The sequence below is a fragment of the Pseudophryne corroboree genome, chromosome 1 (genome assembly GCF_028390025.1).
Source record: "Pseudophryne corroboree isolate aPseCor3 chromosome 1, aPseCor3.hap2, whole genome shotgun sequence".
Classification (NCBI taxonomy): domain Eukaryota; kingdom Metazoa; phylum Chordata; class Amphibia; order Anura; family Myobatrachidae; genus Pseudophryne; species Pseudophryne corroboree.
In genome coordinates, this window is record NC_086444.1 from 21243014 (window position 1) to 21270934 (window position 27921).

Sequence of the window (27921 nt, forward strand, 5' to 3'; positions counted from 1 at the left end):
TATACATTTAAAGGACGGCTGGAGTCAGAAAATCTGACTCGCTGTTTATACTGTATGCACCCAACAAGTTGGGTGCACCTGCTTCTAAGCAGTCGATTGCTCGTTGGATTTGTAACAAAATTCAACTTGTACATTCTGTGGCAGGCCTGCCACAGCCTAAATCTGTTAAGGCCCATTCCGCAAGGAAGGTGGGCTCATCTTGGGCGGCTGCCCGAGGGGTCTCGGCATTACAACTCTGCCGAGCAGCTACGTGGTCAGGGGAGAACACGTTTGTAAATTTTTACAAATTTGATACCCTGGCAAAGGAGGACCTGGAGTTCTCTCATTCGGTGCTGCAGAGTCATCCGCACTCTCCCGCCCGTTTGGGAGCTTTGGTATAATCCCCATGGTCCTTTCAGGAACCCCAGCATCCACTTAGGACGATAGAGAAAATAAGAATTTACTTACCGATAATTCTATTTCTCGGAGTCCGTAGTGGATGCTGGGCGCCCATCCCAAGTGCGGATTATCTGCAATACTTGTACATAGTTATTGTTAACTAATTCGGGTTATTGTTTAGGAAGCCATCTTTCAGAGGCTCCTCTGTTATCATACTGTTAACTGGGTTTAGATCACAAGTTGTACGGTGTGATTGGTGTGGCTGGTATGAGTCTTACCCGGGATTCAAAATCCTCCCTTATTGTGTACGCTCGTCCGGGCACAGTACCTAACTGGAGTCTGGAGGAGGGTCATAGGGGGAGGAGCCAGTACACACCACCTGACCTGTAAAAGCTTTACTTTTGTGCCCTGTCTCCTGCGGAGCCGCTATCCCCCTGGTCCTTTCAGGAACCCCAGCATCCACTACGGACTCCGAGAAATAGAATTATCGGTAAGTAAATTCTTATTATAGCCACAACGTTAATTGAAGTACCGTCAGCTGGAGCGGTCAATACGTGATCAGGCGATCAGAATCCACTAGATATGTATTATTACATCTGCCCCCCAGCACCCTCAAGAGACGCACCCCATACTGATGTACAGATGTGTCCATGTACACTGTGGCTATACAAACCACATTGCTAGCCTACACTGATCAGTGCGATGTGCCATGTTGTACATCTGCGTGTGACCGAGTCTGATTCTGCATACAAAGTGCTGCGATGCAGTGAGCACGGCTGTTTCTCCATTGTGCCTCATCACTAATTCCTGTGCGGTTACGGTCATAGCCCGGCGACTGTAGTGCACTCTGAGTGGTGCTTTGCTGCGTCTGTCATGTGAGTAAGACGCAAAATGTGAAGAAAAAGACCTCCTGGATTAGGTCAGACACGCCGGGTGTCTCGCGCAGTAGGGGGTATTGACGCTAGCCATATAAGGACACTTCTGTATCAGCACTAAGATATTCTGTGACATAAATGTGTTTGGCACTAGATGTTTTCAAACGTCGTCACCACGGACCACATTGTAGCATTGAAGAAATACCATTTAGATCCAGGGGCGCTCAGAAAAAAACAAATGAAATTAACACTCATAGTGTATTACGTTTGAACATGTGAAAACCAAATACAGTGACAATATTTTGGTGAGTCTTATACCTAAAGTGCTGGTCTACTGTTTTAAAAGTAGACAATCACGCTTTCTGTGGGAGCTGGATTTCTACCAGTGTCAGATCCTGAAACCTTTGGCCCCTCCTCCAGAAACCATACCCAAAAGCGAAAAATATAGCCTCCGATGGTGTAACACTTTTTAATCACTGCACAAAACATATAACAAAAAGCGGGGAATGGATAGTCTCTCACCCTTTGAAGTGGTCTACAGATAGCAGTAGACAAAACAGCAAGTTAAAAGATGATGCAATCGGGCGTCCCCAGAACCAGCTGTGCAACTCCACGGGTGATGTCACGTCTTCCCCACAACAAGTGAATCCTCCTGCCGACGCGTTTCGACACACACGGTGTCTTCATCAAGGCATCTGCCTTGATGAAGACACTGTGTGTGTCGAAACGCGTCGGTTGTGACATCACCCGTGGAGTTGCACAGCTGGTTCTGGGGACGCCCGATTGTATCATCTTTTAACTTGCTGTTTTGTCTACTGCTATCTGTAGACCACTTCAAAGGGTGAGAGACCATCCATTCCCCGCTTTTTGTTATATGTTTTGTGCAGTGATTAAAAAGTGTTACACCATCGGAGGCTATATTTTTCTCTTTTGGTTATAGTTTCTGGAGGAGGGGCCAAAGGTTTCAGGATCTGACACTGGTAGAAATCCAGCTCCCACAGAAAGCGTGATTGTCTACTTTTAAAACAGTAGACCAGCACTTTAGGTATAAGACTCACCAAAATATTGTCACTGTATTTGGTTTTCACATGTTCAAACGTAATACACTATGAGTGTTTATTTCATTTGTTTTTTCTGAGCGCCCCTGGATCTAAATGGTATTTCTTCACTGTCTCGGTATTTGAAGTGTTGGGTGACACTTTTCCATCCATCTTGAACTCAAGGGCAGCCAGCTTTGGCGCACGGTATTTTATCAAAATATATCTAGTCTCTCACATTGTAGCATTGTACTAGATGAGTGTGTGTCCGTTTGGCCTCTTATTTAAGGAGGATTCATTGTTCTTTATAATGTGACGCTTCTCATGGTTACAGGTGTCGCTGGCAGAGGGACACAAGTTTGAGCGAGACGTGGAGTTACTTGTTTATTACACGGAGGTGAACAAACCTAGTGTCGTTGTGGAGGCGGGACTTGAGTCTACGCAGGAACCGGGACCGGCTTCATCAGGTGCCACAAGCAAACCCCATATGTAGACTAAACCCCACTCCGTGTGCATTGCTACTGCTTACACTGATCTCTGCCTGTCCCGGCATAATATTAATACAATATTTCCATTTTAATTAAAGAGCTCCTCAAAAAGAGACGTGTTGATGCCACAACAGACACATTTACGATGGGTGAGCCCCGTGTATACTCACACACCGGCTGGCCACGCATGCGCCACCGATCGTCCCCGCGCTCGGACCGCCATTTTTTCTTTTACTTGCTTCACTAAAATTGTCACTGCTCGGTTCCCTTTGTTATAGATTCTTCTCCATGCTACTTCTGATCAGCAGCCACCAGCCTTGGGGAGGGGGCAGAGGCACAGTAGCGATGGTGGCTGAGGCAGAGCTATAGGGAGAGGGTGTCAGAGGAATACATGGGGAAAGGGGTCAGAGGAGCATATGGAGAGGAGGAACACATGGGGAGGAAGGGGAAATGGGGAAGGGGGTCAGAGGCAAGGGGAACATACAGTATGGGGAGGGGAGATTATAGACACACATGGGGAGGTAGGAGGCGGAGGCACTGTTGGGGAGGGGGGTCAGAGGCACAACTGGGGAGGCAGTGGTCAGGGACATTCATGGGGACGGGGGGCAGAGGTACATATGGGAAGGGGAGATAAATTGTGCACATTGGGAGGTAGGAGGCAGAAGCATTTGAGGAGGGTGACTAGAGGCACTCATTGGGAGGGTGGGCAGAGTCATGCTTGGTGAGGCAGGAGGCAGTGGTACATATGGGGAAGGGAGATGATAGGTGCACATGGGGAAGTAGAGGCACTTATGGGTGGGGGGGCAGAGGAATGCTTGGTGAGGCAAGTGGCACAGGTACATATGGGAAGGGGAGATGATAGGTACATTTTGGGAGGCAGGGTGTCAGAGGCACTCATTGAGAGGATGGTCAGAGGCGCGCTTTGTGAGGCAAGGGTCAGAGGTACATACGGGGAGGGGAGATGATAGGCGTACATGGAGGCAGAGGAACTCATGGGGAGGGGGTCAGAGCACATGCGCCTGCAGATGAGGGTTTTTGAGTGCCTAGAAACCCCCCCTGCACTGCCGATCCATGGCGCAGCGGACAGATCTTTTTTTGGGGGGGAGGTGACAGCGTGGAGCGCAGGCAGCGGTGTCAGTAACGTACAGCTGTCCGCTCTTATCCACACTGAGGCTGGCTATAGGGGGAGCGGCAGCACGCAGCCCCTCCTAGGCATTGAGTGAGAGCTGCCGCCGGGTGACTCGCTGTCCCAGGTGTGTTCCGGAGGTGCTCTGTCCTGGCGCTCTGTTGTGGAACCGCAGGCGTGCATGTGAGGGGCGGTGCCGATGGGGGAGAGCTTTAGTCCAGTATGCCTGCTGTATTTATTTTTTTAAGTGAAAGAGGTGTGTGTGTCTGTGTGTGATGTGCTATGTATGTATGTATGTATGTTTGTGTGTGTAGTGTGCTATGTATGTATGTATGTGTGTGTGTGATGTGCTACGTATGTGTGTGTGATGATCTATGTATGTGTGTGTGGTGTGCTATGTATGTATGTATATGTGTGTGCAATGTGCATGGTGAACATGTGCTATGTATGTGTGTGCAATGCATATGTGGTGTGCTGTGTGGTATACTATGTATGTATGTGTGTGCAATGTGCATGGTGAGCTATGTATGCATGTGTGTGTGCAATATGTATGTATGTTGTGTGCTGTGTATGTAATGTGTATGTGGTGTAGTGTGCTATGTATGTATGTATGTATGTATGTGTGTAGTGTGCTGTGTGTGTGTGTGTGTGTGTGTGTGTGTGTGTGTGTGTGTGTGTGTGTGTATACAATGTGTTTGATGTGCTACATATGTGTGTGTGTGTGTGATCTGTGTATGTTTGTGTGGTGTGCTATGTATGTATATGTGTGTGCAATGTGCATGGTGAACGTGTGCTATGTATGCATGTGTGTGCAATATGTATGTTGTGTGCTGTGTATGGTGTGCAATGTGTATGTGGTGTGCTATGTGTATGGTGTGCCATGTATGTACAGTATGTGCAGTGTGTATGTGGTGTGCTATGTGAATGTGTACGTACGTGCAATGTGTATGTGTGCGCAATACGGACCCACCCCCAGTAAATCCTGAGTTTGCCCCTGTCAGAGGCACTCGTGGGGAGGGGGGTCAGAGGCACATTTGAGGAGGCAGGTGGCCAAGGAACTCATGGGAAAGACTTGCCTCTATTACTGATGACTCATGGAAGCAGGTGTAGGAGGAGCATTTAGGAGATATGGGGGTGGGGGACATGTGAAGGATGAGCTGTGAAGATTTCCTAAAGCAGGGCTGGCCAAACCGGTCCTCGAGATCTACCAACAGTTCATGTTTTCCAGGCCTCCTGGAGATCTGTAGAATTGTCAGTTAGGAATGAATGCAGCACATCTTAATTAGTAATGACTACAACTGTGCACCAGCTAGGTGGTCTGGAAAATGTGAACTGTTGGTAGATCTCGAGGACTGGTTTGGCCAGCCCTGTCCTAAAGCCTCCTGTGAGAGCACAGCTACTGCAGTACCACTGTTGGCCATTGTGTGCAGTGTAGAGCACTACCATTCTACTCTTACTGAAATTGTCACTCTTACTAAAATTGTCACTGCTCGACTCCCTTTTGTCAGTGTCATTAATATTTCAAACACCGGAACCTTCCTCGATAAATGCTCTATAAAATGTTGAAAACCGCGTAAAAATCTGTCCAGTGGTTCTCAAGATTAGCCCAGACAGATGCTAACCAGGGACTTTATTTTATATATACTGTATGTATAGAGAGAAATATAGAAGCCTTTCTGTTCGCTATTATAATACATCTACTTCTCTCCCCTCTATATTCTATAGGATCCATTATGGCGGACTCTGTTGTGATGTTGAATTTCTACCCGAGTTTTCCGGAGTCCCAGGAACAGTCCAGCTGCGGAGAGTTTATATTTGTTGTGGACCGGTCTGGGAGTATGGAGTGTGGCATGAACTCCGAGCCTAACGCTCCACAGCGGATTCAGAGTGCTAAGGTCAGTGCCGGGGCCCCCGAATTACCCGAATTATTACAGTGCCGGGGCCCTCAGTAATTACCAGAGCGCTAAGGTTAGTGCTGGGACCCCCGCACCAGTAATTATCAGAGCGCTAAGGTTATCGCCGGGACCTCCAGCTCAGTAATTATCAGCGCTATGGTCAGTGCCGGTACCCCAGGGTCCTTAATTATCAGACGCTGAGGTCCGTGCCGGGACCCCCGCATCAGTAATTATCAGAGCGCTAAGGTCAGTGCCGGGACCCCCGGGTCAGTAATTATTAGGGCGGTTTGTGTATGAATGCCCTGTGGCTGGTACATGGGTGTTTGCTGTTTTGTTTCCTCGCTGCGCTGCGGTCTGCGATGCGATGTTGCTGGGTTTTGCATTTTGCAGCGCTCTCTGCCTTCTGTTTAACTATATTAAAAATGTGTGATGCAGCAGTTTATATTCCATGTGCCCGCCCTGATTGTCTTTTGCTGTAAGTCTGTCTTGTTTTGATCATTTGTTTATGTACTTTGTAAGGCGCAGTGGATCCCTTGTGGCGCAATATAAATAAACAATGGTAATAATAATTAGTACACATGATATCTTTTATCGCCAAACCGTACAGCTGAAACGTGCATATAAACCAGTAGATGCCTAAACAACGCGTGTAAATAACCTCTAATGTAGCTCATAGTTTCCAAAACTATGAGCTACATTTATATGCACGTACAGCTGAAACGTGCATATAAACTGGTAGATGCCTGAACAATGCGTGTAAATAACCTCTAATGTAGCTCATAGTTTCCAGATGGGTAAATCAAATTCATTGAGGTACTGATTAAGTTACCTATGCTCAAGCAGGGATATCCTTAAAACATGGACTGTAATGGCAGAGTTTGTGAAACTCTGGTCTGGGATTCTCAGCGTAAGCTAAATTCATATACAGTATACTTCGTTTTTTTCTGTCACTTTCTGTATTATAAATTGGGGGTGAGGATTTCCACATTCCTGAATGACCCCTGTAGAATCCCTAATTGCACCCGGTGCATGCCCGAGTGATTGCCCACATTAGGGGAAACCAGTCTGCCCGAACCATATGGCTAGATTTCATCTGTAGGTCAGTGGAATCAGTAATGTGTATTGTTCAGTAGCAGCGCCTTAATAGCCGTTAGATGTAGTGATGACCCACACGGATGTCATACACACGACATACAGTATGTGCACAGTATATAGTATACGTATCCTCTTTATATAGAGCCAAAAGCCTTTTTTGCAGACCTGACATAAATCCAGATGACCTCTTGAACCACTGAAGCACTCCTAGTGGGCAGGGTCGGTTTTACGCATACCCTGGTTACGCAGCTGAGCAGGGCGCCACATAGAGGAGGGCGCCCATACTCGGCTACACCAGCGTCATGCTACTGTCTGCCCCCCTAAGTAGTGCCTGCAGGGAGACACAGACAGCAGAAAGTGTTGGTGCCAGTGTCCGGCACCGCACAGCTCTTTCCACACAGTGAGTGTGAAGAAACAACAAATAAACTACAGCTCCCAGCAGACCTTGCTATTGGGCAGGGCTACTGGGAGCTGTAGTTTATTTGCTGTTTCTTCATTGTGCTGAAGTGCGGTGCCGGACACCGACGCCAACGCTATGCAAGGTGGTGAAGTGTTGCCTCCATGGTGGGTTCGGGGGCTCTCCCAGGTTGCATATTATAATGTCACTGTGCACCATCGGCTGCTGGCGTACACATTGCCCAGTGCCATTTCTTAAGGCAACCTCATACAGACGGCTCCTGTCCAGCCTCCACGGCCTGGGCATGTCAAGCACTTGGCTATAGTGAGTTTTTGGGGTGCGCATGTAAAGATCTGGATGACTATGTTCTTCAAATCCACTTATTATGATCAGCGATAGGTTTGCCAAGAACTAAGTAAATTCTCAGTGACATGCTGATGGTATGGCGGGACCGACTGTAGGGAATATTTGTACAATATATGAGAATTGTGGCTGCAGGAGAGAATATTTCTAAAGCAGGGATGGGGAACCTTCGGCCCTCCAGCTGCTGTTGAACTACACATCCCAGCATGCCTTGCAACAGTTTTAGCATGGCCAAATAGCAAAACTGTAGCAAGGCATGCTGGTATGTGTAGTTCAACAACAGCTGGAGGACCGAAGGTTCCCCATCCCTGTTCTAAAGGATGCAAAATGTAAGATCACTACTATAGTAATAGTGATAATATTTATAATAATGCTGTCAGCTGAATATACAGGATTACTTCGTTATAAAAGACTGAAGTTTGATTTGGGTGGATTGCAGGGGCATGCATTTGTAAGGGGGTTGGAAACTGGAAAAGGAGCAGTAAAAGTTGTTTTGTGTACTTTGGATAAACAATGTGTGGCTGTAAGTGTATAGCTGCATAATCATCATATAACCTAAGAAGGCTATATGGGACAGTGAGATAACTGATGTGTATATATACTATGCATTAACCGAGATTCCCTGTATGTATAAATAATGTGTAAGGGGCACTACAACTGTGGGCATAATGTGTAAGGAGTACTACTGCTGTGGGCATAATGTGTAAGGAGTACTACTGCTGTGGGCATAATGTGTAAGGAGTACTACTGCTGTGGGCATAGTGTAAGGGGCGCTATGGAGGGCATAATGTGTAAGGGGCACTACAACTGTGGGCATAGTGTAAGGGGCACTACAGAGGGCACAATGTGTAAGAGGTCCTACTACTGTGGGCATAACTGTTACTAGTGTAAGACCACTACAACTGTGGGTATAATGTGTAAGGAGCACTACTACTGTGGGCATAGTGTAAAGGGCACTACAGCTGTGGATATATCCGAGAGAGGTAGATGCACTGAACCAGCCAATCAGGACTGGACCAATGGACATAGAGGAGGCACTTGGCCACATTACCAAAGGGGTCTTCAGATCGTGTAGTTACATAGTAGAACACAACTTTATCGGTATACGTAATTAAAGTCTGCTGATTACGTATAGCATGTCACTATGGCTAGTAAAAGCGTGTGGTGATAAATCAGCACTCATCATTCTACCTGTACAGACAGAATCGGTTGTTATTGGGAGACGGGGGAAGGAGAAGGAAGGGAACACTGGCAGGGATAGTTCTAGGAGGAGACTAAGGCTGGGTACACATTAAACGATAAAGTGTACCCAGTGAGATCTGGAGCGATGGACCCAGCGGGGGTGCCGGCCTCGGCAAGTGCACACACATGCTGGCATTCGGCAGCATGGCATCACTAGTTGGTGCACCCCCTTAACCAGGCCTGGACCTTTGAGCCTGATCTTGTGGAAAATAGGGGGGGAGGGGGGGATGGTGTGGGCTCCAGGCTGAACCAGCATGGGGTGCTAATGCCATACAGTAACGCAGTAAAGAGGACACTCGGTGTGGGGTCCCTCTGCCACTACATTAATCAGCTCCTAAACTGGTCAGCCCAGGGCTGGAATTCCTCAAAGTGGGGACCACAAAAAAAATAAAATGGGGTCCCCCCTTGTAAGTTACACGTGGCAGTGGATGCATCCTTCATGGTATGCTAACATTGTTCTTTACAGATGGCCTACAGGTCCCAGCAGCCTATCACAGTGTGCCGGCACTTGGAGAACCACAAGTGCCAGCATGCCCAGACATTAAGGGCCCACCTGTAAAGAAAATTATAAAGTAAAATCAAATCACAGAATACTTAAATATTTTATTGATCAGCACCTTTACTTGGGAGGGGGGGGGGGGGGGGGGGTTACTTGGCCTTTGCCTCTCCCAGGGGTTCAGGCATCTTTATCTGTTTTCTCTTGCGTCCTAGAGGATACTGGGGTCCACATTGGTACCATGGGGTATAGACACTAGGAGCCATGGGCACTTTAAGAAATGCATAGTGTGGGCTGGCTCCTCCCTCTATGCCCCTCCTACCAGACTCTGTTTACAAAATGTACCCGGAGGAGCCGGTCACACTTATGGAAGCTCCTGAAGAGTTTTCTGCATTTATGTTCTGTTTGTTATTTTCAGGCAGGACTGGATGGCACCAGCTTACCTGCTTCGTGGGACTTACGGGTGGGAACGGCCAAACCTCCTTTAGGGTTAATGGTCCCGTTCCCCGCTGACAGAACACTAGCTCCTCAGGGAACCATTCGCAAGCCCCACCACGGCGAGCGTACATTCCTGCAGCACGCCGCCAGTCCTAACAGAGCCAGAAGTAAGAAGAGTGGTGAGTAGGTCCCGGTTAGCGGGGCGCCGGCGGTAATGGAGGCATAAGGGTAGGAGCGCAGCGCTGACAGGTAGGCTGCGGCTCCAGGCTTCAGACATGCAGTGTATATGTATGTTTCCACAGTGAGGGGCGCGCTGAAGCCACAACTAAATATCCACACTGGCACTACAGCTTACAGGGGTTCTAACCCACTGTTAAGGAAAACCATATTACCTCAGCCAGCATAAAATAAAAACAGGAAGACCGCGCGCCATCAAGGGGGTGGGGCTTCACTATGAGCGGATCCAGCGGCTCACCAGCGCCATTTTCCCTCTGTAGCTCACACTGAACAGACTGGCAGAGAAGCGCAGCTCCTCCACAACGACTCCAGCTTACCTCAGCGGTACCAAGGGGTCATAGCGGGGTCGGGGGGGGGGGGGAGCAGGATAAGAGTACTAATACCCTATTAGGGGTATGTAGTCTGCGATCCAGCTAAGCTTCGGTTTTAGCAAGAGGGGTGCTGTGTGGCTTTTTTCCTCATGCTCTGTGTCTCTCTAGAAGGGCTCTGTGTGGGTTAATTGTGCTTAACCTTTCTCGTGTGTGTGTGTGTGTGTGTGTGTGTGTATTTTCACATTACAATGTCTAAGGAGTGTGTTTCTTGCACGGCAGAGTGTTTCTCTTCACCAGGGGGATCATTACAGTGTACTCTGGATAGTACACATTCTCAGGCTACTGGGTCTGAACCAGTATGGTTGGATTCCATAAAAGGGATGATCACGAATATTTCCAATAAATTATCCCAAAATGAGAAAGAGACGCAATACTTAGTCTGTGGATGACCTGATAAATAGAGATTCAGCTCCCACACCAGCGCCTCAGACCCCTACCATTTGTCCACAAAAGCGTACACTGGCCCAGATCCTACAGGCTGACACTGATGACAATGTGTCAGACGCAGAGGAGGGTGAGGTGGACGAAGGGGGGATGCATCTCTGTCTCAGGGGGTGCAAGCTCTGATAGAAGCTATTAGAGATGTACTGCAGTTTCCTGATAAAGTGACAGTGGACGATGGGGAATCTTATTTTAATGTAAAGAAGAAATCCTCTGCTACATTTCCTAGCTGAGGAGTTAAATTCTCTGTTTGAAGAAACTTGAGTAAATCCAGAGAAGTAGTTTCAGATCCCTATGAGGTTACTCATATCCTTCCCTTTCCCTCAGGATGATGGGAACAAATGGGAAAACCCACCGATTGTCGACGCATCGGTATCTAGATTGTCAGATAAAATAATATTACAAATCCCCAGGTCAGTCTCCTTAAAGGAGACAGCTGACCGCAAGATTGAGACCACTAGCAAATCCCTGTACACAGCTGCGGGGGTGGCCCAGAGACCCACTATAGCTTGTGCATGGATCACTAGGGCCATTGCGAAATGGTCAGGTAACCTAATTGACGATGTAGATTCTTTACATAGGGGGGAGATGGTTTTACTCCTGCAACATATGCAAGACTCTGCAAATTTTATGGTAGAGGCCATGAAAGAAATAAGCCTGCTCAAGGCACGCATCACTGCAAGAAAGGGATAAATATGCGTGCGCTGCAAAAAGGGGCGTGGTTTCGTTGGAATGGGCGTGGTTTCGCATACAGGGGCGTGGCATTGCAGGAAAAGACTACCTTATACCCCAGTTTTGCAACCTGCACGCCCAGACGTTGGCCACCACAGGAAAGAAAAATAATCCTGATTCATGCCCCTTACATTATTTGTCATTTTTCCTCCTTATAGTAATGCCCAGTATACATTATTCCACATACTGCAATGGCCCTTAGACATTATTCCACACACAATAATGCACATGACACAATATGCACACACTGTAATGCCCCCGACACATTATGCCACACACCGTAATGCCTGTGACACATTATGACAGGAATCTCAATGCCCGTTATACATTATGCTACACACTGCAATGCCCCTGATACATTATAGCACATACAATGTCTGTGACACAGTATGACACACACTGCAATGACCCTGAGACATTATACCACATACCACAATGCCCGTAATATAGTATACAACACACCGTAATGCCTGACACATTATGACACACACCGCAATGTCCGTGATACATTATGCCACACACTGCAATGACCCTGAGACATTATACCACATATCACAATGCCCGCGATATAGTATACCATACACCGTAATGCCTGTGACACATTATGACACACACCGCAATGTCCGTGATACATTATGCCACACACCTGTAATGCCCATTACACATTAAGTCCTACAGTAAGGCTTCTAATTACTTTTAAATTACCTGCTCGTTGTCAGGGGTTTCATGCACTGGGTGTCATGCTCGTTGCCAGGAGTTTCATACTCTTGGTTCCATGCACGGTGCCAGGGGTTTTCATGCTCAGGGTGTCATGCTCGTTGCCAGGGGTTTCATGCACTGGGTGTCATGCTCGTTGCCAGGTGTTTCATGCACTGGGTGTCATGCTCGTTGCTAGGAGGTAGTCCTTGTTGCTAGGGCTGTGCTCCCAGTGCCACATATGTCCCCAGTGCCAGATATTCCCCCACGGTGCCAGGTACTCACATGCCCCAGTGCCACATATAGCCCCCCCCCCCATGTGCCAGGTACACATATACCCCCCCAGTGCCAGATATTCCCCCCCAGTGCCACATATGCCCCCAGTGCCACATATGCCCCCAGTGCCAGATATGCCCCCAGTGCCATATATTCCCCCCCAGTGCCAAATATGCCCCCAGTGCCATATATTCCCCCCCAGTGCCAAATATGCCCCCCCAGTGCCAAATATGCCCCCCCAGTGCCAAATATGCCCCCCCAGTGCCAGATATTCCGCCCGTGCCAGATATTCCGCCCGTGCCATATATGCCCCCAGTGCCAGATATTCCCCCCCAGTGCCAGATATTCCACCCCAGTGCCAGATATTCCCCCCCAGTGCCAGATATTCCCCCCAGTGCCATATATGCCCCAGTGCCAGATATCCCCCCCCCCCAGTGACAGATATTCCCCCCAGTGCCAGATATTTCTTCCCAAGCCCCCCGCCCCCCCCCCTTCCCCCGCCGCCGCTTTTTGGAGGGACACGGAGGGCACAGCTCGCCTCTCCTGTGTCCCTCCTGCTGCATCATCTCCGGCGGCCGCGGGTCTAATAGGGGGAAGTGCCAGTACGTGAGCCAATTAGAGCTCACGGACGGCACTTCCCCCTATTAGACCCGCGGCCGCCGGAGATGATGCAGGAGGGACACAGGGAGGCGCGCTGTGCCCTCCGTGTCCCTCCAACAAGCGGTGGAGGGAAGGAGACCGCAGACTGACATGCGGACGCTCGTCCGCATGTCAGTCTGCTGTAAATCAGTGGCGCCCCCGCAGCCCCTCGCCCCCAAGCCACCGCGAGGGCTGCGGGGGCAGTAGTTACGCCACTGCTTATGGCTACGTCAGTGGACTGCGGATGCGGACTCCAGAAAAGGCGTAGAGAGCCTACCATTCACAGGTGAGGCCTTGTTTGGAGATGAACTGGATATGTGGATATCCAAGGCGACTGTGGGTAAGTCTACATATTTTCTTCCGCAGCCCCCCCAGTTAGGAAGTCCTACTCCGCTCCAACCTTGCAGTCCTTTCGGACAGCCAAATTTAAGAATAAAACCAGAGCTTCCTCTACAGCCTTCAGAGGTGCAAGAGGTAAACCCAGAAAACCAGCAACTGCAGGTTCACAGGATCAAACCACAGGTTCTGTTTACTCAAAGCCTTCAGCATCACGGTGGACCACACTGCCTGGAAGATGGGCAGGTGGGAGCCCGATTTAAGATATTTTAGTCAGATATGGGCGACATCATGCCTAGATCCCTGGGTCAAAGATCTTATCGCCCAGGGTTACAGGCTTACCAGCTTCCCAAGAAGCAAGTATGATTCTACAGGAAGCAATTCAAAAGCTGGTACAGACCCAGGTCATTGTCCCAGTTCCACCTCAGCTACAAAACCAGGGTTACTATTCCAACCTGTTTGTGGTTCCGAAACCGGACTGTTCGGTAAGGCCCATTTTAAATCTCAAGTCGCTGAACCCGTACTTTCGGGTGTTCAAGTTCAAGATGGAGTCTATGAGAGCGGTAATCTCAGGTCTGGAGGAGGGGGAATTCCTGGTGTCTCTGGATATCATGGATGCGTACCTTCATATTCCAATTTGTCCGCCTCATCAGGCTTATCGAAGGTTTGCATTACAGGACTATCACTACCAGTTCCAGGCCCTGCCATTTGGCCTCTCCACGGCACCGAGGGTGTTCACCAAGGCAATGGCAGAGATGATGATTCTCCTCCACAAACACGGAGTAAACATAATTACGTACCTGGACGATCTGCTGATAAAGGCATCATCCAGGGAGAGGTTGTTGGAAAGCATTGCCCTCTCAACTCGACTACTCCAGGATCACAGGTGGATTCTGAACCTACCAAAATCTCACCTGGAACCAAGACAGAGACTTCCGTTCCTGGTAATGATGCTGGATACGGAGACACAGAAGGTATTCCTTCCATTGGAAAAGGCATTGGTAATCCAGTCGATGGTCCGGGATATCCTGAAGCCAACCCGGATATCGGTGCATCTATGCATTCGCCTTCTGGGGAAGATTCTTACAAGGTGCTGCAGTACAGAAGGTTTCACGCAAGGCCTTTCCAGCTGGATCTGTTGGACAAATGGTCCGGATCGCATCTTCACATGCACCAGAGGATTCGTCTGTCGACAAAAGCCAGGATTTCTCTTCTGTAATGGCTTCAGACTTCTCACCTGACCGAGGGCCGCAGGTTTGGGATTCAAAATTGGATTCTGCTAACCACAGATGCAAGCCTCAGAGGTTGGGGAGCAATCACCCAGGGGGAACAGTTTCAAGGAAAATGGTCAAGTCAGGAAACCATTCTTCCAATCAACATTCTGGAACTAAGGGCCATATACAATGGCCTTCTACAGGCATGACATCTTCTTCAAGATCAAGCCATTCAGGTTCAGTCGGACAATGTGACGGCGGTAACGTACATAAACCGACAGGGTGGAACGAAGAGCAGAGCAACAATGTCGGGTAACAAGAATTCTCCTCTGGGCAGAAAGACACGCTGTGGCGTTGTCAGCAATCTTTATTCCGGGAGTAGACAACTGGGAAGAAGACTTCCTCCGCAGACACGACCTCCACCCAGGAGAGTGGGGCCTTTACCCGGAGGTGTTCAAGTGCTTGACACGTCGGTGGGGAATGCCACAAATCGTCATGATGGCCTCTCGTCTCAACAAGAAGCTTAAGCGGTATTGTTCCAGGTCGAGAGACCCACAGATAGTGGCGGTGGACGCTCTGGTGAGTCCATTGGTCTACCAGATGGTGTATGTGTTTCCACCACTTCCATTGATCCCAAGAATTTTCAAAAGAATAAAAATGGAAAAGATTCAAGCAATACTCATTGCTCTGGATTGGCCAAGAAGGGCCTGGTACGCGCATCTACTGGAGTTGCTCTTAGAGGATCCGTGGCCTCTACCTCTTCACGAGGATCTTCTACAACAGGGGCCATCCGTCTATCAAGACTTACCACGGCTACGTTTAATGGCATGGAGGTTGAGCGTCAGATTCTAGCCCGGAAGGGATCCTGGACAGAGTTATTCCGACTTTCATCCAAGCCAGAAAGGGGGTAACGTCTAAACATTACCACCGTATTTGGAAAAAATATGTCTCTTGGTGTGAGACCAGGAAATTTCCTGCGGTGGAATTTCAACTAGGACATTTTCTAGTTTTTCTGCAGCTAGGTGTGGATGTGGGCCTACGCTTGGGCTCCATAAAAGTCCAGATTTCGGCCTTATCCATTTTCTTCCAGAAACAATTGGCTGCTCTCCCTGAGGTTCAGATGTTCTTGAAGGGTGTTCTGCACATCCAACCTCCCTTTGTTCCTCCTACGGCACCTTTGGGATCTCAACGTGGTGTTGCAGTTGCTACAATCAGAATGGTTTGAGCCTTTACAGGAGGTTGTGTTATGCACACCAGTGCCTGCAGGAATGTACTGGTGTCTGAACTGTTATGCACACCAGTGCCTGCAGGAATGTACTGGTGTCTGAACTGTTATGCACACCAGTGCCTGCAGGAATGTACTGGTGTCTGAACGGATAGGGATGCAAAACAAATGAACTCACAGACAGACTGGGGAATATGACATTACGTACACAGAAGGTGATAGGGTAACAAAATAAACACAAAGTGAACAGAGAAGCCCAGAGGCTAAGAAACTGGGTGTCTCCCTATTATTAGGAATGCTCAGATGAAAAAAGCAAGATGTTGTGTTTTAATACGTAGAGAACCCGAAATGCTGTTGCTAAGGGCAACAGCAAAACCCTAAAGGGTTACCAACGGGTGTGGCAGTAAACTCCTTGGTCAGAGATGGAATGATAGACACAAGGAGAGTCTCCACAATCCTAATCCTCACTTGCAGTGCACAGGTTCAGCTTACTGCCACTAAACTGAATACCTGAACACCTTGCACAGTGAGACAGGATTTAGGCAGGCAGTCTAAGAATACAGCCGCAAACCTGCTAAGTTCACAGAGTAGCAAAAGAACCCCAGCAGGTTAAACGACTGACTCCAGTCTTACTGCTAGGTCTGGATTGGCAGAGTGTAGTACCAAATCCCCAGGCCTATTTGCAGTAAGCAACAACAAATACAAAGCTACACAGTACTGGCTAACTTTCAGGAACTGACTAACCAACAAAGATTCAGCAGCATCTGCTTAACCTGAGAAGAGGCCTTATAAAGCAGGTGCTGTCCACGCTCCACTCAGACCTCACAGACTGTGAGCACAAAAACCAGCACCGGATCCCCTGCCGTGCACAGAGCCTGTAACCACTGCACAGCAAAAGACCCGAACCGGAGTATCAGCTGCGCTCAGGTTACTCCGCTAGCACTTGTCTCCCGGTTGCCATGACGACGTGGCAGCACAGGGCAGGAGACCCTAACAGGTTGACGTAAAGTTTCTTACGTGGAAGACCGTCACACTGTTGGCCCTGGCTTCAGCCAGGCGGGTGTCGGAACTGGGGGCGTTATCTCACAAAAGCCCCTATTTGATTTTTCATGAATATAGAGCTGAACTCAGGACTCGTCAGCAATTTCTTCCTAAGGTGGTGTCTGCGTTTCATATCAACCAACCTATTGTGTTGCCAGTGGTTACCGACACCTCTACTACTTCAAAGTCCTTGGATGTGGTGAGGGCTTTGAAAATTTATGTGAAGGAGGCAGCACGTCACAGAAAATCGGACTTGCTGTTTGTTCTCTATGATCCCAATAAAATTGGGTGTCCTGCTTCAAGGCAGACAATTGCTCGCTGGATCAGGCTCACTATCCAGCATGCTTATTCCACGGCGGGATTGCCGGTTCAAAGATCTGTACAGGCCCACTCTACTAGGTCAGTGGGTTCTTCCTGGGCGGCTGCCCGGGGTGTCCCGGCTTTACAACTCTGCCGAGCAGCTACTTGGTCAGGTTTGAACACGTTTGCTAAGTTCTACAAGTTCGATACTTTGGCCTCTGAGGACCTTTAGTTTGGTCAATCAGTTCTGCAGGAACCTCAGCACTCTCCCACCCGGTTTGGGAGCTTTGGTGCATCCCCATGGTACTAATGTGGACCCCAGTATCCTCTAGGATGTAAGAGAAAATAGGATCTTAATTACCTACCGGTAAATCCTTTTCTCGTAGTCCGTAGAGGATACTGGGCGCCTGCCCAGTGCTTCGTATTTCCTGCGCTCTTACTTGGTTAAGTATTGTTGTTGGTTCAGCTGTTGCTGTTCCTGTTTCACGTTTGGTTAGCATGACTTTCCTCTGGTTTGTGTGTGTGTGTGTGTGTGTGTGTGTGTGTGTGTGTGTGTGTGTGTGCTGGTTCGAATCTCACCACTGTCCTTTTATCCTTCTCTCAAAGTATGTCTGTCTCCTCAGGCACAGTTTCCAGACTGAGTCCCTATTAATTTCTTAAAGTGCCAGTGGCTCCTAGTGGACCCATCTATATCCCATGGTACTAATGTGGACCTCAGTATCCTCTACGGACTACGAGAAAAGGATTTACCGGTAGGTAATAATAATCCTATTTTCTTCACCTGGGAAGCGGCGACCTGTAAACTCTTTTGCATGGCTACCGCCTCCAATTGAGGGTTTTGTATATTAGGGTGAAAATCTTGAATTGTACTTGGAGGTGGATGGGGAGCCTGTAAAGTAGTTTGCAGAGGTGTGAGGCCAACAAAGGAGCAAGATTAGTAAATGAGACTAATGGTCGTATTAAGGATGGATTGAAGTGAGGAGAGGAAGGCCGAATAGGATGAGGTTGCAGTAGTCCAGGTGGGAAACGACGGGTGTATGGTGAGAGCTTGGAGGCGTCATTAGGGAGGAAGGGACTGATTCTAGAGGTATTGCAAAGGTGTAAGCAGCAGGAGTGTGAGAGAGACTGGCTGTAGGGGGTGAGAGAGGGAGGAGTCAGAGCTTATTATAGGTTATATATGCATTATTATATATGACTTTTCTTATATCTTCTTTCCAGGAGACCCTGGTTCTTCTATTGAAGAGTTTGCCCCTCGGATGTTACTTTAATATATTTGGATTTGGGTCCCACTTTGAGTCCTTCTTTTCGTGAGTATAACAAGCTGTGGGTGGAGCCGTCTAGCCTGAGGGACTCTGTTCCCGGGATGAGGGGTCCTGCTCTGTCTGGCTGGCTGGAAATGATCTATTCCTTGGGCGGGAATCTCCAGCATTACAGATCATGGGCAGAATCCCACTTTCCTTCCATTATCAACCACCTGGCTAATGTCCTAATACAGAGGTTCTCAAACACGGCCCTCCAGGCACCCCAACGGTCCAGGTTCTAGGTATGTCCATGGCTCAGCACAGATGGTTAAATTCAATTGGCTGAGGTGCTAATTAAGTCATCTGTGGTCAAGCAGGGAAATGCCTAAAACCTGGACCGTTGGGGTGCCGTGAGGACCGCGTTGAGAACCTCTGGTCTAATATTACTGTCCCTGACTGCAGATGTGATTTGCAGAATAAATCCCCCAGACATGGAAGAGAACAGTGTTCATGTAATACAGCAACTTACATCTTACTGCTTCATTCCCTTCCATTGGACCTCTAGAGGCTCCGTTCCGCTGCTCCCTACTGTCCCCTCCTACTGCTCCCTACTGTCCCCTCTTACTGCTCCCTACTGTCCCCTCTTACTGCTCCCTACTGTCCACTCTTACTGCTCCCTACTGTCCCCTCTTACTGCTCCCTATTGTCCCCTCCTACTTGTCCCTACTGTCCCCTCTTACTGCTCCCTACTGTCCCCTCTTACTGCTCCCTACTGTCCCCTCCTACTGCTCCCTACTGTCCCCTCTTACTGCTCCCTACTGTCCCCTCTTACTGCTCCCTACTGTCCCCCCTTACTGCTCCCTACTGTCCCCTCTTACTGCTCCCTACTGTCCCCTCTTACTGCTCCCTACTGTCCCCTCTTACTGCTCCCTACTGTCCCCTCTTACTGCTCCCTACTGTCCCCTCTTACTGCTCCCTACTGTCCCCTCTTACTGCTCCCTACTGTCCCCTCTTACTGCTCCCTACTGTCCCCTCTTACTGCTCCCTACTGTCCCCCCTTACTGCTCCCTACTGTCCCCTCTTACTGCTCCCTACTGTCCCCTCTTACTGCTCCCTACTGTCCCCCCTTACTGCTCCCTACTGTCCCCTCCTACTGCTCCCTACTGTCCCCTCTTACTGCTACCTACTGTCCCCTCTTACTGCTCCCTACTGTCCCCTCTTACTGCTCCCTACTGTCCCCTCTTACTGCTCCCTACTGTCCCCTCTTACTGCTCCCTACTGTCCCCTCTTACTGCTCCCTACTGTCCCCTCTTACTGCTCCCTACTGTCCCCTCCTACTGCTCCCTACTGTCCCCTCTTACTGCTCCCTACTGTCCCCTCTTACTGCTCCCTACTGTCCCCTCTTACTGCTCCCTACTGTCCCCTCTTACTGCTCCCTACAGTCCCCTCCTACTGCTCCCTACAGTCCCCTCCTACTGCTCCCTACAGTCCCCTCCTACTGCTCCCTACAGTCCCCTCCTACTGCTCCCTACTGTCCCCTCCTACTGCTCCCTACTGTCCCCTCTTACTGCTCCCTACTGTCCCCTCTTACTGCTACCTACTGTCCCCTCTTACTGCTCCCTACTGTCCCCTCTTACTGCTCCCTAGTGTCCCCTCTTACTGCTCCCTACTGTCCCCTCTTACTGCTCCCTACTGTCCCCTCTTACTGCTCCCTACTGTCCCCTCTTACTGCTACCTACTGTCCCCTCCTACTGCTCCCTACTGTCCCCTCTTACTGCTCCCTACTGTCCCCTCCTACTGCTCCCTACTGTCCCCTCTTACTGCTCCCTACTGTCCCCTCTTACTGCTCCCTACTGTCCCCTCTTACTGCTCCCTACTGTCCCCTCTTACTGCTCCCTACTGTCCCCTCCTACTGCTCCCTACTGTCCCCTCTTACTGCTCCCTACTGTCCCCTCCTACTGCTCCCTAATGTCCCCTCTCCCTAATGTCCCCTCTTACTGCTCCCTACTGTCCCCTCTTACTGCTCCCTAGTGTCCCATTACTGCCTCGATATAAAGTAGCCTGTTTTCTGCCACTTGTCTCCTCTGCTCCCTTCCCAGGAACAGTAATTTCTTAGTGAATCTGTCCAGCGTCTGTGCAGGGAGCAGTCACTGTTTCAGTACTGAAGTCGTGACTCCGGCTAATCCCATGTGACGCAGGAGAGGTGTTTATAGATGATCACTGTAGAGAACACACAGATGCATATAGGAGATGTTGGGAGAGGGAGGAAAGATGGTCCAGCAGTCACTACCCATAGGCTCAGATCATTTGTCTTGTAGGATGTTTCTTTGTTAGCACTTTAAGACACACTGGCTGCTATATACACAGATGTGCTATAAAACCTAGCAGCCAATCAGATGCTGCCTTTATTCTTCTAAACTGTACAAGAAAGTTTCTAGGTTATAGAACACTCCTACACAAAGCACTGTTATTAAATAGGATCAAATGTGTGTAAAAGCCCGACACTGCGGCTGTATGTGGGAGGGCCCCTGTTAAACTGCACCTGTACGTGGGAGGGCCCCTGTTATGCTGCAGCTGTACGTGGGAGGGCTCCTGTTATACTGCGGCTGTACATTGGAGGGCCCCTGTTATACTGCACCTGTACGTGGGAGGGCCCTTTTTATGCTGCACCTGTACGTGGGAGGGCCCCTGTTATGCTGCGGCTGTACGTGGGAGGGCCCCTGTTATACTGCGGCTGTACCTGGGAGGGCCCCTGTTATACTGCGGCTGTACATTGGAGGGCCCCTGTTATGCTGCACCTGTACGTAGGAGGACCCCTGTTATACTGCAGCTGTACATTGGAGGGCCCCTGTTATACTGCGGCTGTACATTGGAGGGCCCCTGTTATACTGCAGCTGTACATGGGAGGGCCCTTTTTATGCTGCACCTGTACGTGGGAGGGCCTCTGTTATGCTGCGGCTGTACCTGGGAGGGCTCCTATTATACTGCAGCTGTATGTGGGAGGGTCCCTGTTGTACTGCGGCTGTACATTGGAGGGCCCCTGTTATACTGCGGCTGTACATTGGAGAGCCCCTGTTATACTGCAGCTGTACGTGGGAGGGCCCCTGTTATGCTGCGGCTGTATGTGGGAGGGTCCCTGTTGTACTGCGGCTATACTTGGGAGGACCCCTGTTATACTGCGGCTATACTTGGGAGGACCCCTGTTATACTGCGGCTGTACATTGGAGGGCCCCTGTTATACTGCAGCTGTACATTGGAGGGCCCCTGTTATACTGCAGCTGTACATTGGAGGGCCCCTGTTATACTGCAGCTGTACGTGGGAGGGCCCTTTTTATGCTGCACCTGTATGTGGGAGAGCCCCTGTTATGCTGCGGCTGTACGTGGGAGGGTCCCTGTTGTACTACGGCTGTACCTGGGAGGGCTCCTATTATACTGCAGCTGTATGTGGGAGGGTCCCTGTTGTACTGCGGCTGTACATTGGAGGGCCCCTGTTATACTGCACCTGTACCTGGGAGGGCTCCTGTTATACCTCAGCTGTATGTGGGAGGGCCCTTGTTATACTGCAGCTGTATGTGGGAGGGCTCCTGTTATGCTGCGCCTGTACATGGGAGGGCCCCTGTTATGCTGCGGCTGTACGTGGGAGGGCCCCTGTTATGCTGCGCCTGTACGTGGGAGGGCCCCTGTTATGCTGCGCCTGTACGTGGGAGGGCCCCTGTTATGCTGCGCCTGTACGTGGGAGGGCCCCTGTTATGCTGCGCCTGTACGTGGGAGGGCCCCTGTTATGCTGCGGCTGTACGTGGGAGGGCCCCTGTTAAGCTGCGGCTGTACGTGGGAGGGCTCCTGTTATACTGCGCCTGTACGTGGGAGGCCCCCTGTTATACTGCGCCTGTACGTGGGAGGCCCCCTATTGTACTGCGGCTGAACGTGGGAGGCCCCCTGTTATACTGTGGCTGTACGTGGGAGGGCCCCTGTTATACTACGGCTGTACGTGGGAGGGCTCCTGTTATACTGCGCCTGTACGTGGGAGACCCCCTGTTGTACTGCGGCTGTACGTGGGAGGCCCCCTGTTATACTGCGTCTGTACATGGGAGGGCCCCTGTTATACTGCGGCTGTACGTGGGAGGGCTCCTGTTATACTGCGCCTGTACGTGGGAGGCCCCATGTTGTACTGCGGCTGTACGTGGAAGGCCCCCTGTTATACTGCGGCTGTACGTGGGAGGGCACCTGTTATACTGCGGCTGTACGTGGGAGGGCCCCTGTTATACTGCGCCTGTACGTGGGAGGCCCCCCGTTGTACTGTGGCTGTACGTGGGAGGGCCCCCGTTGTACTGCGGCTGTACGTGGGAGGCCCCCTGTTATACTGCGGCTGTACGTGGGAGGGCACCTGTTATACTGCGGCTGTACGTGGGAGGGCCCCTGTTATACTGCGCCTGTATGTGGGAGGCCCCCCGTTGTACTGTGGCTGTACGTGGGAGGCCCCCCGTTGTACTGCGGCTGTACGTGGGAGGCCCCCCGTTGTACTGCGGCTGTACGTGGGAGGCCCCCCTGTTATGCTGCGGCTGTACGTGGGAGGGCTCCTGTTATACTGCGGCTGTACGTGGGAGGGCTCCTGTTATACTGCGCCTGTACGTGGGAGGGCCCCTGTTATACTGCACCTGTACGTGGGAGGGCTCCTGTTATGCTGCACCTGTACGTGGGAGGGCTCCTGTTATGCTGCACCTGTACGTGGGAGGGCTCCTGTTATACTGCGCCTGTACGTGGGAGGGCCCCTGTTATACTGCGGCTGTATCTGGGAGGCCACTTATTGTACTGCGGCTGTACGTGGGAGGGCCCCTGTTGTACTGCGGCTGTACGTGGGAGGGCCCCTGTTGTACTGCGGCTGTACGTAGGAGGGCCCCTGTTGTACTGCGGCTGTACGTGGGAGGGCCCCTGTTGTACTGCGGCTATACGTGGGAGGGCCCCTTTTGTACTGCGGCTGTACGTGGGAATTCCCCTGTTGTACTGCGGCTGTACACGTGAGGACCTCTCTTATACTGTGGCTGTACATGTACATACAGTACCTTACTAATTGTCGGCATTCCCCAGGGAGAGTGTTCAGTACACACAGACATCTATGGAGGAGGCTGTGAAGAAGGTTAATGAGATGGAGGCCAACTTTGGAGGGACAGAAATTCTGCAGCCTCTAAAGAAAATCTACAAAACAGCCGGGAGACCAGAGCACCCCAGACAGGTAAGTGACCCCTGATAGTATTTTGACCCCCGCCATATGCATACGAGGCCACTTCAGACGAATGTTCAGTTCTGATCCATGCTTGGCTGCTTGTAGCTGTGTGTTTGGGTCATTATCCTGTTGGAGGACCCATGACCTGTGACTGAGACAGTGTGTATATATACAGTTATAGACTGAGACGGTATATATCGCTACATAATTCTCCTGTATATCGCTCCAGAATGCCTTGTTAGTCCTGAGATTACATTGTGGGCTGCACAGATTGCAGGCACCCTGTGCCAAACCCAGCAAAGCAGCCCCAAAACATAACCAAGTCCCCTCCATATGTCACACGAGGTATGGTGTCTTCTACTTTACAGCTTAGTTTGTACATCTGTGAACATAGAGCTGATGTAATGTGCCATAAGCTCAGGTTTTGATCCATCTGCCCAAAGTACTCTTTCCCAGAATCATTGTCAATATGCATTTTAGCAAATTCCTCTTTAGATTTTTGATGGGTTTTTTTTAAAAGTGAAGTCCTCCTGGGTCTTCTTCAATGGAGCTGACTAAAAGTGTCGGATGGTGCGATCAGACACTAACACACCTTGTATCTCTTTGGAAGTTTTCCTTGGCTCTTTTTCTACCACTCCCACTATCCTTCTATTTAATCTATGGTTGATTTTCCTCTTGTGGACGTGTCCAGAGAGGTTGGATACAGACTCATGGACTTTAAACTTCTTAATAATAATATTTGCAGCTGTAGTCACAGGGACCTCAGGCTGCTTGGACATAGTCTTATAGCCTTTACCTCTAACGTACTGCTCTATCATTTTCTTACTGATCTCCTCAGACAACTCTCCTATTTGCTGTCTGGCCCATGTTCAGTGTGGTGCACACAATGATACCAAACAGCAAAGAGACTACTTTTTACCATTTAAATAGGCTGAATGACCGGTTAGAAGATTGAAGATGTGTGATACTAATTCAAGACAGCAATTAGTTTGAAATATCACTATGATCCAATTACTTATTATCTTACCTAGTGGAACCAACAAATCTGTCCAGATCATTGTAGAATATCTTTGGAGAATAAACAATAATGTATCTCTTTTCACAGTTTCTTTGCTTTATTCTATGAAATAGCAACGACCTGCAGGTATACATGAGACGCTAGCTTTTACTTTCATCACTTTTCAGTAGGAATGAAGCATTTATCTCATTGATTTGCCATCATTACTGTATACATACCACTGATCCAGCATTATACTCGCCACTTAACCCTGAGTATACATTACTACTGTATAGAGATAACCAGGGCCTTAACTAGGTGTGTGTGGTCGCCACGGGTTCTATTCCCACTCTATGGGGAGCTGCATATATTTTCTGTTTGTTATTTTCAGGTAGGTCTGGTTGGCACCAGCCTGCCTGCTTCGTGGGACTTAGGGGGGGGGACGGCCCAACCTCCCTAGGGTTAATGGTCCCATTCCCCGCTGACAGGACACTGAGCTCCTGAGGGTCCTATTCGCAAGCCCCACCACGGCGAGCGTACAGACCCGCAGCACGCCGCCACCCCTAACAGAGACAGAAGAGTGGTGAGTAGGTGGCTGGCGTCCCGGTTAGCGATTCACCGGCTGTAATGGCGGCATAAGGGTAGGCAGGCTTCAGATGCACGGTGTGACCGCTGTGAGAGGGGCAGCTGGAGCCACTACTATTACCCACAAACTGGCACACCTTACAGGGGTTTTAACCCACTGTACACTTTATTCTGCACCTCAACCAGTATAATTTCCGGGAAGACCGCGTGCCATTACAGGGGCGGGGCTTCACTATGAGTGGACCCAGCAGCTCACCAGCGCCATTTTTCCATCTCAATGCTTTTCTCAATCTGGGGGATCACTGCCATGTACTCAGTATAGTGCACATTCTCAGGCTAGAGGATCTGAACCAGTATGGTTAGATTCATGAAAAGGGATGATTTCAAATATTTCAAACAAATTATCCCAAAATGAGAAGGAGACGCAATACTTAATGCAATCTGTGGATGACCTGATGAATAGAGATTCGTTGGTCATTCCGGCGTCCCTGCTATTTGTCCACAGAAGCGTCCTCTGGCCCGAATCATGCAGGCTGACACTGATGATGTATCAGACCCAGAGGAGGGTGAGGTGGATTCGGTATGGGTGGATGTAGCTTTATCACAGTGGATACAAGCCCTGATAGAAGCTATTAGAGATTTCCTGCACATTCCTATAAGGTGTCAGAGGACGAGGAGGAATCTTGGGGGTCATTCCGAGTTGATCACTCGCAGCGCAGCGATGAGGGCAATAAAGGGCATTTATGCGCATGCGTATGCCCCGCAATGCACACGCGCGACGTACGGGTACAACGAGCGATGTGGTTTTGCACAGTCTCTAGCGAAGATTTAAGTTGCACTGACGGCCGCAGAGTGATTGACATGAAGTGGTAGTTTCTGGGTGTAAACTGGCCGTTTTCAGGGAGTGTTTGGAAAAACGCAGGCGTGCCAGGGAAAACGCAGGCGTAGCTGGGCGGGTGTATGACGTCAAATCCGAACACGAATAGGCTGAAGTGATCACAAGCGCTGAGTACGTTTTGAGCTACTCTTAAACTGCACAAAATGTTTTTGCAGAGCTCGGCTGCACAAGCGTTCGCACTTCTGCTAAGCTAAAATACACTCCCCAGTGGGCGGCGGCATAGCGTTTGCACGACTGCCAAAACCAGCAAGCGAGCGATCAACTCGGAATGACCCCCCTTATTTTAATGTAAAAAAAGAAATGCTCAGCTACTTTCCCTGCATCAAATTGAATTCCCTATTTGAAGCAACTTGGGTGAATCCTGACAAGAAGTTTCATGTCCCAAAACGATTACTCACATCCTTCCCGTTTCCTCAGGATGACAGAAAGAAATGGGAAAACCCACCGATTGTTGATGCATCAGTTTCTAGGCTGTCACGTCAGATAGCTTTACCTGTCCCTGGGGCAGCTTTCTTGAAGGATGCTGCAGACTGCAAGATTGAGACTACTCTCAAATCTCTGTACACAGTTGTGGGGGTGGCTCAGAGACCCACTATAGCTTGTGCGTGGATCTCTTGTGTGTGGATCTCATTGCAAAATGGTCAGGTAATCTAATTGACGGGTTAGATTCCTTATCCAGGGGAGAGATAATTTTACTCCTTCAGCATATTCAGCATTCGGCTAACTTTATGGTGGAGGCCATAAAAGAAATTGGTTTACTCAATGCATGCTCCACAGCTATGGCAGTATCGGCACGCAGGGGCTTGTTGCTACGCCAGTGGACTGCGGACGCGGATTACAGGTAAGGTGTGGAAAGCCTACCTTTCACAGTGGAAGGCCTTTTTGGAGATGAACTGGATACGTAGATAGCCAAGGCTACTGCGGGTAAGTCTACATACCTTCCTTCCGTAGCTCCCCTGGCTAGAAAATCCTACACTACTCCAATTCTGCAGTCCTTTCGGACAGCGAAGTTTAAGAACAATACCAACGGTTCTTCTACAGGCTTCAAGGGCAATAAACTCAGAAAACCAGCAACTGCAGCTTCACAGGAACAGAACCCCGGTCCTGCTTCCTCTAAGTCTTCAGCATGACGGTGGACCGCACTGCCTGGAAGACAGGCAGGTGGGAGCCCGTTTAAGATTCTTCAGTCACAGATGGGCAATGTCTTGCCAGGATCCCTGGATCATAAATCTTATAAACCAGGGCTACAGACTGGAGTTTCAGGAACTCCCACCTCGCAGATTCTTCAAATCAGGCTTACCAGTGTCTCAAGAAGCAAGTATGACTTTACAGGAAGCAATTCAAAAACTGGTACGGACTCAGGTCATTGTTCTAGTTCCACTTCAGCTGCAAAGCCAAGGTTATTATTCCAACCTGTTTGTGGTTCGTAAGCCGGACGGTTCGGTAAGGCCCATTTTAAATCTCAAGTCGTTGAACCCGTACCTATGGGAGTTCAAGTTCAGAATGGAGTCTCTGAGAGCGGTGATCTCAGGTCTGGAAGAGGAGGAATTCTTGGTGTCTCTGGAAATCAAGGATGCGTACCATCACATTCCGATTTGGCCGCCTCATCAGGCTTATCTAAGGTTTGCCTTACAGGACTGT

The 27921-nt window shown here is 49.6% G+C and overlaps 1 protein-coding gene across 6 annotated transcripts in view; it reads left to right on the top strand.

Annotated features, from left to right (window-relative positions):
• LOC135054228 (von Willebrand factor A domain-containing protein 5A-like) overlaps window positions 1-27921 on the top strand; it is a 373972-nt gene that overhangs the window by 180174 nt on the left and 165877 nt on the right. For 5 of the 6 annotated variants that reach the window (XM_063957548.1, XM_063957547.1, XM_063957546.1 and 2 more), the window contains 5 exons: window positions 2625-2757; window positions 2877-2927; window positions 5630-5799; window positions 18557-18645; window positions 23665-23809. In XM_063957548.1, the coding sequence (XP_063813618.1) occupies window positions 2625-2757; window positions 2877-2927; window positions 5630-5799; window positions 18557-18645; window positions 23665-23809 (588 nt within the window). The remainder of the gene's footprint in view (window positions 1-2624; window positions 2758-2876; window positions 2928-5629; window positions 5800-18556; window positions 18646-23664; window positions 23810-27921) is intronic. The other variant, XM_063957550.1, reaches the window with a different exon arrangement.